The sequence below is a fragment of the Mobula birostris genome, chromosome 12 (assembly GCF_030028105.1).
Source record: "Mobula birostris isolate sMobBir1 chromosome 12, sMobBir1.hap1, whole genome shotgun sequence".
NCBI classification, from domain to species: Eukaryota; Metazoa; Chordata; class Chondrichthyes; order Myliobatiformes; family Myliobatidae; genus Mobula; species Mobula birostris.
The window spans coordinates 21,690,009-21,703,653 of record NC_092381.1 but is presented as its reverse complement, the minus strand read 5'-3'; the positions used below and the strand labels follow the sequence as shown (position 1 = coordinate 21,703,653).

At 40.3% G+C, this 13,645-nt stretch overlaps 1 protein-coding gene across 3 annotated transcripts in view; it reads left to right on the top strand.

Annotated features, from left to right (window-relative positions):
* Positions 1-13,645, top strand: part of glmna (glomulin, FKBP associated protein a) — a 55,778-nt gene that overhangs the window by 28,981 nt on the left and 13,152 nt on the right. For all 3 annotated transcript variants that reach the window (XR_011887967.1, XM_072273431.1, XM_072273430.1), the window contains 4 exons: positions 6,354-6,407; positions 8,099-8,129; positions 8,341-8,430; positions 8,584-8,625. Coding sequence is in view for 2 of the 3 variants with exons in the window: in XM_072273431.1 (XP_072129532.1) it covers positions 6,354-6,407; positions 8,099-8,129; positions 8,341-8,430; positions 8,584-8,625 (217 nt within the window). In the remaining variant the exon portion in view is untranslated. The remainder of the gene's footprint in view (positions 1-6,353; positions 6,408-8,098; positions 8,130-8,340; positions 8,431-8,583; positions 8,626-13,645) is intronic.

Sequence of the window (13,645 nt, the reverse complement as noted above, 5' to 3'; positions counted from 1 at the left end):
ATGTATGTACAGTGTAGTCGGGAAGATGAAGGCAAAAGCAATTTGTGGCGGGGGCGAGTCGGCACATACGCGCATGCGCACGCGCAAGGCTTCATGGTCATGGTACTCTTTCATAGTCATAGTCATAGTCATACTTTATTGATCCCGAGGGAAATTGGTTTTCATTACAGTTGCACCAACCAAGAATAGAGTATAAATAAAGCAATATAAAACCATAAATAATTAAATAGTAATATGTAAGTGCCAGGAAATAAGTCCAGGACCAGCCTATTGGCTTAGGGTGTTTGACCCTCCAAGGGAAGAGTTGTGAAGTTTGATAGCCACAGGCAGGAATGACTTCCTGTGACGCTCAGTGTCACATCTGGGTGGAATGAGTCTCTGGCTGAATGTACGCCTGTGCCCAACCAGTCCATTATGTAGTGGATGGGAGACATTGTCCAAGATGGCATGCAGCATCCTCTTGTCAGACACCACCGTCAGAGAGTCCAGTGGGATAAAGTGTCCCGGGATTTGACTGCTACTTTTGTCCCTTATTTGGGACTGAGAAAGTTGGCAACCCTAACTGTAAAAGTCATGTTGAGGTGAGTTTAACCCTACTTGAACGCATCCCCCCCCCCCCCACCCCCCGCGGGTCGGCAGGTCCGCAAGAATATTGCCAATATTAAACCGGTCCGCGGTGCAAAAAAGGTGGGGGACCCCTGTTCTTGGGTGTATCAATAAAAATTGATACGGCTTAACGGGGACATGCCAAATTTCTTTAGCCTCCTATGAAAGTACAGGCATTGGTGAGCTTTCTTGGCCTTGGCATCTATGTGATTGTATCAGGACAAGCTCAACTTGTGTGATTCCTCTATTAATCTAAAATGGGTACTATAGAATATTTTATTACAATAGTAGTGTTTCACAGTGCAAAGTTTTTTTAACCTGTCTGTACTTTGTTCATGTAAGTGAAATTCTGTACTTGCATCAAAAATAGAAGCAATTGCAAGGCAAAAGCCCTCCAGCTTACTTCTAAAATCGTAGCTCATCCTGTGCTTCAAGTTCCCTTTCCTGTCTTATCTGCATACTGCAATTCATTGTTTTTAAATTTGTCAATTTCAATCTTACTTAGCCTATACTTAGCAAATAAGCATTCATAGCTGTCTGTGGTAAAGAACACAGGGGAGAAAAATTTCCCAGTAATAGTCTTAAGTGGTCAGTTCATTATTCTGATACCACAAGCTGCATTTCTAGTCTACAACCAAAGCAAAGACTTCTCTAGATTCTCTCAGGATCATTTATGTTTTAGTGAAATATAAGAAACTGTGAGTTAGGAGTAGGAGTGGGTCAAGTCTGCTCCAGTACTTAATCAGATTGTGCTCATATAACTATATAACAATTACAGCATGGAAACAGGCCATATCGGCCTTTCTAGTCTGTGCCGAACGCTTACTCTGACCTAGTCCCACCGACCTGCACTCAGCCCATATCCCTCCATTCCTTTCCAGTCCATATAGCTATCCAATTTAACTTTAAATAGTTAAATGACAACATCGAACCTGCATTAACCACTTCTGCTGGAAGCTTGTTCCACACAGTTGCCACTCTCTGAGTAAAGAAGTTACCCCTCATGTTACCCCTAAACTTTTGCCCTTTGACTCTTAACTCATGTCCTCTTGTTTTAATCTCCCCTACTCTCAATGGAAAAAGCCTATCCACGTCAACTCTATCTATCCCCTTCATAATTTTAAATACCTCTATCAAGTCCGCCCTCAATCTTCTACGCTTCAAAGAATAAAGATCCAACTTGTTCAACCTTTCTCTGTAACTTAGGTGATGAAATCCAGGTAACATTCTAGTAAATCTTCTCTGCACTCTCTCAATTTTATTGACATGTTTCCTATAATTCGGTGATCAGAACTGTACACCATACTCCAAATTTGGCCTTACCAATGTCTTGTACAATTTCAACATTACATCCCAACTCCTATACTCAATTAATAAAGGCCAGCATACCAGAAGCTTTCTTCACCACCCTATCCACATGAGATTCCACCTTCAGGGAACTATGCACCATTATTCCTGGATCCCTCTGTTTTACTGCGTTCTTCAATGCCCTACCATTTACCATGTATGTCCTATTTTGATTCGGCCTACCAAAATGCAGCACCTCACATTTATCAGCATTAAACTCCATCTGCCATCTTTCAGCCCACTCTTCTAACTGGCCGAAATCTCTCGGCAAGCTTTGAAAACCTACTTCATTATCCACAACTCCACCTATCTTAGTATCATCTGCATACTTACTCATCCAATTTACCACCCCATCATCCAGATCATTAATGTATATGACAAACAATACTGGACCTAGTACAGATCCCTGAGGCACACCACTAGTCACCGGCCTCCAATCTGACAAACAGTTATCCACCATTACTCTGTGGCGTCTCCCATCCAGCCACTGCTGAATCCATTTTACTACTTCAATATTAATACCTAATGATTTAACCTTCCTAACTAACCTTCCGTGTGGAACCTTGTGAAAGGCCTTACTGAAGTCCATATAGACAATATCCACCACTTTACCCTCATCAACTTTCCTAGTAACCTCTTCAAAAAATTCAATAAGATTTGTCAAACGTGACCTTCACGCACAAATCCATGTTGACTGTTCCTAATCAGACCTTGTCTATCCAGATAATTATATATACCATCTCTAAGACTACTTTCCATCAATTTACCCACCACAGACGTCAAACTCATAGGCCAATAATTGCTAGGTTTACTCTTAGGACCCTTTTTAAACAATGGAACAACATGAGCAATACGCCAATCCTCCAGCACCATCCCCATTTCTAATGACATTTGAACTATTTCTGTCAGAGCCCCTGTTATTTCCACACCAACTTCCTTCAAGTTCCTGGGGAATATCCTGTCAGGACCTGGAGACTTATCCACTTTTATATTCCTTAAAAGCGCCAGTACTTCCTCTTTTTTAATCATCATAGTTTCCATAACTTCCCTACCTGTTTCCCTTACCTTACACAATTCAATATCCTTCTCCTTAGTGAATACCGAAGAAAAGAAATTGTTCAGAATCTCCCCCATCTCTTTTGGCTCCACACATAGCTGTCCACTCTGATTCTCTAAGGGACCAATTTTATCCCTCACTATCCTTTTGCTATTAATATAACTGTAGAAACCCTTTGGATTTATTTTCACCTTACTTGCCAAAGCAACCTCATATCTTTTAGCTTTTCTAATTTCTTTAAGATTCTTTTTACATTCTATATATTCCTCGAGCACCTCACTTACTCCATGCTGCCTATATTTATTATAGATATCTCTCTTTTTCTGGACCAAGTTTCCAATATCCCTTGAAAACCATGGCTCTCTCAAACTTTTAACCTTTCCTTTCAACCTAACAGGAACATAAAGATTCTGTACCCTCAAAATTTCACCTTTAAATGACCTCCATTTCTCTATTACATTCTTCCCATAAAACAAGATGTCCCAATCTATTCCTTCTGAATCCTTTCGCATCTCCTTTAAGTTAGCCTTTCTCCAATCAAAAATCTCAACCCTGGGTCCAGGCCTATCCTTCTCCATAATTATATTGAAACTAATGGCATTGTGATCACTGGACTCACTGTGCTCCCCAACACAAACCTCTGTCAGCTGAACTATCTCATTCCCTAACAGGAGATCCAACACTGCCCCCCCTCTATGTATTGCTGCAAAAAACTATACTGCACACATTTTACAATCTTAAACCATCCAGCCCTCTTACAGTATGGGCTTCCCTGTCTATGTGTGGAAAATTAAAATCTCCTACAATGACAACCTTGTGCTTACTACAAATATCTGCTATCTCCTTACAAATTTGCTCCTCCAATTCTTGTTCCTCATTTGTTGGTCTATAATACATCCCTATAAGTGTTACTACACCTTTCCCATTCCTCAATTCCCACCCAAATAGCCTCTCTAGACGAGCCCTCTAACCTATCCTGCCAGAGCTCCGCTGTAATATTTTCTCTGACAAGCAATGCAACACCTCCCCCTCTTGTCCCACCAATCCTATCACGCCTGAAGCAATGAAATCCAGGAATATTTAGTTGCCAATCACACCCCTCCTGTAACCATGTTTCACTAATAGCTACCACATCATACTTTCAGGTATCAATCCATGCTTTAAGCTCGTCCACCTTTCTTATAATGCTCCTAGCATTAAAATAAATGCATTTCAGAAATTTTCCACCTCTTACTCTCTGTTTATCACTAACGGTACAAACAACTTTACTATTTCTTTTTCTTCCTTCTCCCCTTCATCTGTTCCTACACTCTAGTTCCCCTCCCCCCTTGTATCTAGCTCATCTGATTATAATATCACCCCTGCATTCCCAACTATTCATAGTAATTTTTCAGCTTGTTTCTTAATCAATGCCTTTAAAATATTTCAGAATATTTGTTTCCAGTGCCCTTTGAGGAAGAGAGTTACAAAGACAAGATACACCCTACTTAGTATAATTTCTGTCTTAAATCATAAGGTTTTATTGTAATACAGTAAAACCTTGTTCCAGGAGGGTCGATGGTCAGTCTTTGTCCCAGGATGGAAAAGTCGAATTTTAGAAGGCATAGGTTTAACATGAATAGGGGAAAGTTTAAACAAGATTTTGTTTAGTTTTTTTGATTTTATATAGTTGGTGGCGGGTACCTGGAATGTGCTGCCAGGAGAGATGATGGAATTGGACATAATAACAATTTTTAAGAAGCCTTTAGACGGGCACATGAACAGGCAGGTATGAGAGGGGTATGGACCATGTGTAGGCAGGTAGGATTAGTTTAGACTGGCTGCATGGTTGGTGCAGAGATGGAAGGCTGAAGGGCCTGCTCCAGTGCTATATTGTTCTATGTAAGACACTCAGGATCTTTTCAATCAAGTAACCTCTCATTCTTAGACATCAGCAGATGCAAATCTGATGTTTAATCTTTCCTCATGAGGCCACAGCCCATTCAAAGTAGTTGTCTTGGAAACCTTTTCTGAACTGGTTCCAACACATTAACATCCCTCCATGAATAAGGAGAATATGTTGCACACAGTTCTCCAGTTGTCGTCTCACCAATGCCTATACAATTGGGGCATAACCTCCATATTTTTCTATTTAAGTTCCCTAGCAATAAACAGTAACTTCCTTGTTAGGTTAATTACTTGTCTTACCCATGTACTAAGTGAATTTGTGGAATTCATTGACACATATGGCTGTGGAGGTCAAGTTATTGGGTTTATTTAAAGCAGTGGTTGATAGTTCTTGATTAGTAAGGGCATCAAAGGCCTCAGAGAGAAAGCTTGAGAATGGGGTTGAAAGGGAAAATAAATCAACCATGATCAATTGATGGATCATATTCAATGGGCCAAATGGTCTATTTCTGTTCCTATGTCTTTTTGGTCTTGTGGTCTGAGTCTTTTGTGACACATGTGCTGGGACACCCAGAGTTTTTGTACCTCAGAACACTCGCCGTTTAGATAATATGCTTTTTATTTTACCTGCCAGAACAGACAATTTCATAGTTTTTCAATTTATCTATTATTTGGTAGTTCTTTGTCCATACTTAAACAATTTCTATCCCTTTGTAACCTTATGTCTTTTTCTCAATTTACCTTTCTAGTTAACTTTGACGTGAGTAAATTCAGCAGTCATTTTTCTTGTGTCTTCATCCAAGGCATTACATTGTAAACCGATAAGGCTCCAGTCCCTGCGCTTGTTACATCTTCTAAGCAGTGGAAAAACCCATTTATGCTTAATCTCTTTTTCCTCTTAACTAGCCAATCTACCATCTACCCCAACAGGTTATCTCCTATACCATCAGCTTTTACTTTCCACAGTTGCCTCTGATATAACATCTCATAAAGTATTGACATTCTACAAAACTCCAGTTAGCCTCATTCTATTCGGTCTGTGCTCAAAGGACACCTACTTAGAAGCTGTTGGTGCCTGTAAAGGCATATTAATTCTTATAGAATTTCTAATTGGCTATTGCATGTTCATGCATGGGGAGTGAACATGTTCTGTTTGTGGTCTACCACTGGGAGACTCAGTAGCCCTTGAGGCCAAAGATGTGCTCCACAATCAGCCTTGCATGGTGCAGGTGCAAAAGAACTAAGAAAATCTAATGAGTCTGGTTCCAGGATAAAGAGGACACACGGACAAAAGATTATTGAAATAACGTGATTTTAACTTTTTTAAAATAACTGTAAAGTAGTAGGGAATTAAGGAAACTTAAAATTGTTAATTTTTAGGTGAATAATTTGAGATGTTAATGTACCTTTTTGTTTTTTGTTTGTAACTGATACAAATGAAATCTCTGCCTTGCAGCCCTGAATATCTACTAATGTTCAATTTGGAATATGTATCAGCATTGATAAACAGGTAAGTTAACTAAATACATTTTGTCTACCTTGTGTACTATTGCACTAATTATAGTATTTGAATATATGTTTTTTGTGTGGGTTTTAATGTAATATCCCAAGTCAGAAGAGATGTATATCCTTTTATTGTCTTCTTGAAATTGTTAGGTGAGGAATTAGGCTTTGGCAGTTAGTACTAAATTTATTATTCTCTGCATATTTGGTTATTCGAGCTGAACTTTGTGGTGAGTACAGTTATCAGCTGATGTAGTGCCGGTAGTCAAAGACAGAATTGTTTCCAATTAACTGCATGAAAAGAAGTGGTCCCAACACCGACCCCCTGTGGAACACCACTAATCACTGGCAGCCGACCAGGAAAGGATCCTTTTATTCCCACTCGCTGCCTGCTACCAATCAGCCAATATATATAGTTTGTAAGGAGAGAGTAAGATTATTCATTATAGGACATAGAACATAGAAAACCAACAGCACAATACAAGCCCTTCGGCCCAGAAAGCTGTGCCGAACATGTCCTTACGTGAGAAATTACCTAGGATTACCCATAACCCTCTATTTTTCTGAGCTCCATATACCTGTCCAGGAGTCTCTTAAAAGACCCTGTCATATCCGCCTCCACCACCGTCAGCAGCAGCCCATTCCATGCTCTTGCCACTCTCTGTGTAAAAAAAAAAAACTTATCCCTGACATCTCTGTACCTACTTCCAAGCACCTTAAAACTGTGCCCTCTCGTGCTAGCCATTCCAGCCCTGGGAAAAAGCCTCTGACTAGCCACACAATCAGTGCCTCTCATCATCTTATACACCTCTATCAGGTCACCTCTCATCCAACGTTGCTCCAAGGAAAAAAGGCCAAGTTCAGTCAACCTGTTTTCATAAGGCATGCTCCCCAATCCAGGCAACATCCTTGTAAATCTCCTCTGCACCCTTCCTATGGTTTCCACGTCCTTCCTGTAGTGAGGCGACCAGAACTGGGCATTGTACTCCAAGTGGGGTCTGACTAGGGTCCTATATAGTTGCAACATTACCTCTCAGCTCCTAAACTCAATTCCATGATTGATGAAGGCCAATGCACTGTAAGCTTTTTTAACCACAATCAACCTGCGCGGCAGTTTTGAGTGCCCCATGGACTCGGACCCCAAGATCCCTCTGATCCTCCACACTGTCAAGAGTCTATATTCCTACCAGAATGAACCATCTCACACTTATCTGGGTTGAACTCCATCTGCCACTTCTCAGCCCAGTTTTGCATCCTATCAATGTCCTGCTGTAACCTCTGATAGCCCTCCACTCTGTCCACATCACCTCCAACCTTTGTGTCATCATCAAATTTACTAACCCATCCCTCCACTTCTTCATCCAGGTCATTTATAAAAATCACGAAGAGTAGGGGTCCCAGAACAGATCCCTGAGGCACACCACTGGTGACTGACCTCCATACAGAATATGACCCGTCTACAACCACTCTTCGCCTTCTGTGGGCAAGCCGGTTTTGGATCCACAAAGCAATGTCCCCTTGGATCCCTTGCCTCCCTATTATTGAAGTTGAGTTACTTTGTCAACAGCTTTCATTTTAATGAATGCAATACTGAGAAATTTTGATATTTTGTATATAACTTAAGTGAAATTTGTAGGTAATGATAAAACATTTTTAATTTCCTTTTCTGCATTAAATAACTGTTTATTCTTATGACAGGACAGAAGAATCTGTTTTATCAAAAGGTTTGGTAAGTATTATTTACATTGCAGCCATACTTACAATGCCTATTTGAAACATGACAAATCTGTACTACTTTTAATACTAACTTCTAATCTGCTCCATCAAATCTAGTTAAGTAACGATGAAGTATGTAAAAATCTTACGTGACATAATGTATTTTTATGAAGACTGTATGTAAACAGTGCAAGTCCCTGAATCATTTATTTATTTTTTTTTAGGAATTGTATGAACATTGCTTATTAACAATTGAAGATGATAATCTTTCTCACAAGTATTTAGATATCAAAAACTTTCTCGGTGTTCCACAGGTAATTCACAATACATGTATATAGTTTGTAATTTTTTTCATATTCTTTAATTTACAACAGTGTTTAAATAAACATCTAAAAATTGCATCCTGGATTATTGTATATACCTCTGGCTAACTTTTAAATTTTTTCCCCTCAAATTTCTGTTTGTAGGATTTAGTGAAGGTAATGACAGTCTGTCCTTCTAAACATATGGTATGTATTAATGCCAGTATATAAAATTACTATCTGAAGAATATTGCAATATTTTAAGTTAACTCTTCGTTGTGACAACTATATTGATAATGGGGAAATTTCATTTATCCAAATGGTAACAGTGTGAAGAGGGCATGTCCTGGGTGGTGGGAATCCTAAATGGTGGCCACACCTTCCTAAGGCACTGCTTCTAAAAGATGTCTTGGATGCTACAGAGGCTAGTACCTATGACGGAGCTGACTGATTTTTATAAGTTTCTGCAACTTATTTTGATGTTGTGCAGTAGCCCCCCACCCCGTACCAGACGGTGATGCAGCCAGTGAGAATGCTCTTCACGGTACATTTGTAGAAGTTTTTGAGTGTTTTAGTTGACAAACCAAATCTCCTCAAACTCCTAATGAAATATAGCTGCTGTCTTGCCTTCTTTATAGCTGCATCAATATGTTGCGTCCAGGTTATGTCCTCAAAGATATTGACACCCAGGATCTTGAAATTGCTCACTCTCTCCACTTCTGATCCCTCAATGATGACTGATTTCTGTTCCCTTGTTTTCCTCTTTCTGAAGTCTTCAGTCAGCTCTTTGGTCTTGTTGACGTTGAGTGCCAGGTTGTTGCTGCAACATCACTCAACTAACTGGTAATATCTTGCTCCTGTACGCCCTTTTGTCACCATCTGCAATTCCGCCAACAATGGTGGTATCATTAGCAAATTTATAGATGGCATTTGAGCTACGCCTAGCCACACAGTCATGGATGTAGAGAGAGTAGAGCAGTGGGCTAAGCATATGTCCCTGTGGTGCGCCAGTGTTGATTGTCAGCGAGGTGGAGCTATTTTTTTCAATCCGCACAGATTGTAGTCTCCTGGTCAGTAAGTTGAGAGTCCAGTTGCAGAGGGAGGTACAAAGGGCTGGGTTCTGAGGCTTTTCGATCAGGACTGTAGGAATGATGGTGTTAAGTGCTGAGCTATAGTCAATAACAGCATCCTGACATATGTATTTGCAGTGACCAGGTGATCCAAATCTGCATGTTGAGCCATTGAGATTGCAGTTGCTGAAGACCTATTGTGGCAATAGTCAAATTGCAGTGGGTCCAGATCCTTCCTGAGCAGTTGTTGATTCCAGCCATAACCAATCTTCCAATGCATTTCATCACCGCAGTTGTAAGTGCTATTGGACAACAGTCGTGAGGCAGCTCACGCTTCTCTTCTTAGGCACTGATATAATTTGAAGCAGGCAGGAACTTCTGACTGTATCTTGCTGACATTGGGTGCAAGGTTGTTGCTGCGACACCACTCAGTGAGAGATTGAAATGTCTTTGAATACCCCCGCCATTTGGTTGGCACAGGTTTTCAGAGCCTTACCAGGTACTCCTTGCGAAAATTCACCCTCTGAGACAGAGGTCACAGGGTTATCGAATGCTATAGCAATCCTCATAACTGTGGTTTTATTCTCCTTTTCAGAGTGAGCATAAAGGGCATTGAGCTCAACTGGTAGTGAAGCATCACTGCTGCTTATGGTCAAGCAACACACACAAAATGCTTGGTGGACGCAGCAGGCCAGGCAGCATCTATAGCAAGAAGTACAGTCGACGTTTCGGGCCGAGACCCTTCGTCAGGACTAACTTCTTCCTATAGATGCTGCCTGGCTTGCGGCGTCCCACCAGCATTTTGTGTGTGTTGCTTGAGTTTCCAGCATCTGCAGATTTTCTTGTGTCTGCAGTTTATGATGTTTGTACATCTGGCATTGCCTCTAACCTCTCCCGAAATTGTTTCTTGGGGGCTTGAAATAGCCCTCCTCAAGTCGTACCTGATTTTCTTATACAGACCTGGATCACCAAACCTAAATGCCACAGACCAAGCCCTCAGTAGACTATGATCCTCCTGGTTCATCTACAGCTTGTGGTTTGGGAATGTAGAATAAGTTTTCATAGGCACACTCATCCATACAGGTTTTAATGAAATCGGTGACAACTGTAACATACTCATCCAGGCTCAAAGCTGACTCCCTGAACACAGTCTAGTCCACCGATTCAAAGCAGTCCTGTAAGTGCTTCTGTGCTTCCCTTGTCTATACCTGCTTGCTCCTCACTTCTAGTGCTGCAGTCTTCAGTCTCTGCCCATACTCAGGGAGTAGAAGTACAGCCAGGTGGTCAAACTTGCCAAAATATGAGCGTGGGATAGCACGGTAGGCACTCTTGATCTCGGTGTAACAGTGGTCCGGTGTGCTATGTCCTTTGGTACTACAGGTGATTTGTTGATAATTACTTAGTAACTTTATCAAGCTGACTTGGTTAAAATCCTCCCGAATGATGGGGAAGGCATCATGCCTGTTGATTACATTGCTCAGTCCCTCTAGAGCCTGTTGACATTGGCCTGAGGTGGAATGTACCCCACTACCATAACGATTGCTGAAATCTCCCACAGCATGTAAAATGGCTGACATTTAATTGCAAGATATTCTACTTCTGGTGAGCAATATTGGGATGTCACTGATACATTGGTACGTCGTGAGGAGTTGAATATGAGACAAATACCTCCATCTGTACTTTTGAGATACTCGACTGACCTATCTTGACAATGTATTGTGAACCCTTGTATCTGAATTGTTGCGTCTAGCACGGAAGGGATTAACCAAGATTCCGTAAAACAGAGGACGCATGCGGTCCTAATGTCCATCTGATACTGTACCCTAGCCCTGAGATCATCACTTTACTTACTAGAGACTACATTTGCCAGCAAGATAGTTGGTCTTCGGAGGTAAAAACTGCATTTTAAAAAAATGTACCATCAGACCAGCATGTCTACCCCTCTTTCGCTGGTGGCTTCTTAAAGGGGCTGTGTGCTGGCCACAATCTGGTCTATTTTCGTCTGTTTTAAGCAGTGATATATCGTTCAGTCGCATTAAAACTTCATCACTGACTGTACACATCATAGATGCAGTTATGGTTCTTAGCTGCAGCAGGCCAAAACGAGAATATTTAATGATTTTCAATGAGAGCTGCCGTTTCGGGTCGACCGGGTTGGCGGCCCAGAAGTGAAGTGATAAGTTATAATATCAGGTTTAATATAGTTCCAAGAAAAGGAACAATTAACAGTGAAAATATTCAACAAGAGATCCAACTTTAAGTAAGCTAAAAAGAGATCTGGTCAGTTGGACTGGAATAAAAGGACCAGAATTTTTTAAAAAATGGGCTAATTGGTTAATATTTAAATAAAGAAAATGTGGTTCAGTAGGATTTCTTGAAGGAAATCAAGTTAGAGTTTCTAGATGTGTAGGTTAGTATAAAATAGAGAAGAGAAGGTTATGACAAGTACAGGTTGAATACAGGAAGTGCATAGAAAATTTAAGACTGAGTAAGTCAGATAAAGAGAGTAGTGCATTTATTCAATGCCAATTTAAAAAAAATCCCCAAAGTCTTTTATATACATCTACTAACAGGAAGAACTAAAACTTCTGTCGATGTGTAGTAGAGTGTGTATTGACTGGCTACATCACACAGCCTGGTATGAAAACATCAGTGCCTTTAAACGGAAATTCCTACGAGGATGGTGGATTTGGCCCAGTACATCATGTGTAAAGCCCTCCCAACCACTGAGCACATCTACATGAAACACTGTCAGGATCCCCACCACCCAGGTCACACTGTCTTCTTGCTGCTGCCATCAAGTAGAAGTTACTAGAACCTCAATCCTCACATCATAATGTTCAAGAACAGTTTTTACTCCTTAACCATTAGGCTCTGGAATAAAAGGGGATAACTACATTCACTTGCCCCATTACTGAAATGTTACTACTCCAATGATCTTATTTTAAGGACTCTTTATCTCATGTTCTTGTTATTTATTTATATTTGCATTTGCACAGTTTGTTCTTTTCTGTACTCTGGTTGATCTTTCGTTGACCCTGTTATAGATCTACTGAGTTTGCCTACAGGTAAATGAATCTCAGGGTTGTATATGATGACATATATGTACTTTGATAATAGTTATTTTGAAGTTAAAAGGGCAATCAAATTTAGGATTAGAGAAATTAGGGTCCAATGACACAATCTTTTGGAGATTCCTTTTCACTAGAAAAGGAACTGGGTGTTAATAAAGCATTAAAAGTAACAGTGGTATTGGATTGGATTAAAAATTGATTAAGCACTACATCAGCAATTTGCAGTATTGTAAAAGACATTTTGGGCAGATGGGATGTATCTTAGTTATGGATGGAAATAAGTGTGGAAATTATGGAAAATCTCTCCATATCTTACAGTCCTCAACTGTTGAAATGGTGCTCGAGGATTGGAGACTGCAAATGTTACATGCCTATTTGCTATAAGGATAACTGGCAATTACAGACTAGCCAGCCTAACATTGATAATGGGGATCCATTAGCAATTATATTAATCAACACTTGGGAAAAAAAAACTAAAAGACAAACCAGTACTTTGTTCTTGTTTGGTTAGCTCTTTTAAATTCTGTGATGAAATGACAGGCTGCTTTTATAAAATGTAGTGCTTTCTTAACAAAACACGGAAACTAGGCTTGTAGTCCTCCCTGTGAACTTGTGGGTTTCCTCCGGGTGCTCTGGTTTCCTCCCACAGTCCAAAGACCCACTAGTTAGTAGGTTAATTGGTTCTTGTAAATTGTCTGTAAACTAGGCTAGGGTTAAATCAGCGAGTTGCTGTGGTGCATCTCAAAAGGGCTGGAAGGGCTTTCTCTGTGCTGTATCTCTAAATAAATAAATACTTAGCAGGAATGAGCCATGTCAGCATACTGGGTTATTCTCCTTCCAACAGTGAAAGTTCTTGGCTTTAAAATAAAATGTTAACTGATTCTGACAGATTAAATAAGAAGGACTGTTTCTGGTAAGGGAGAAGACGTAGATTTAGGGTAAAAGAACCAGAGTAACATGAGGAATTTATGTTTTAACACAGTGAGTGGTGTTCAAAACTTCACTGCCTGGAGGACTGGATACTGATCTAATATGTAAAATCTGGCACCTTTTTTTACTGATACCACGCCAGATTTTGGATTT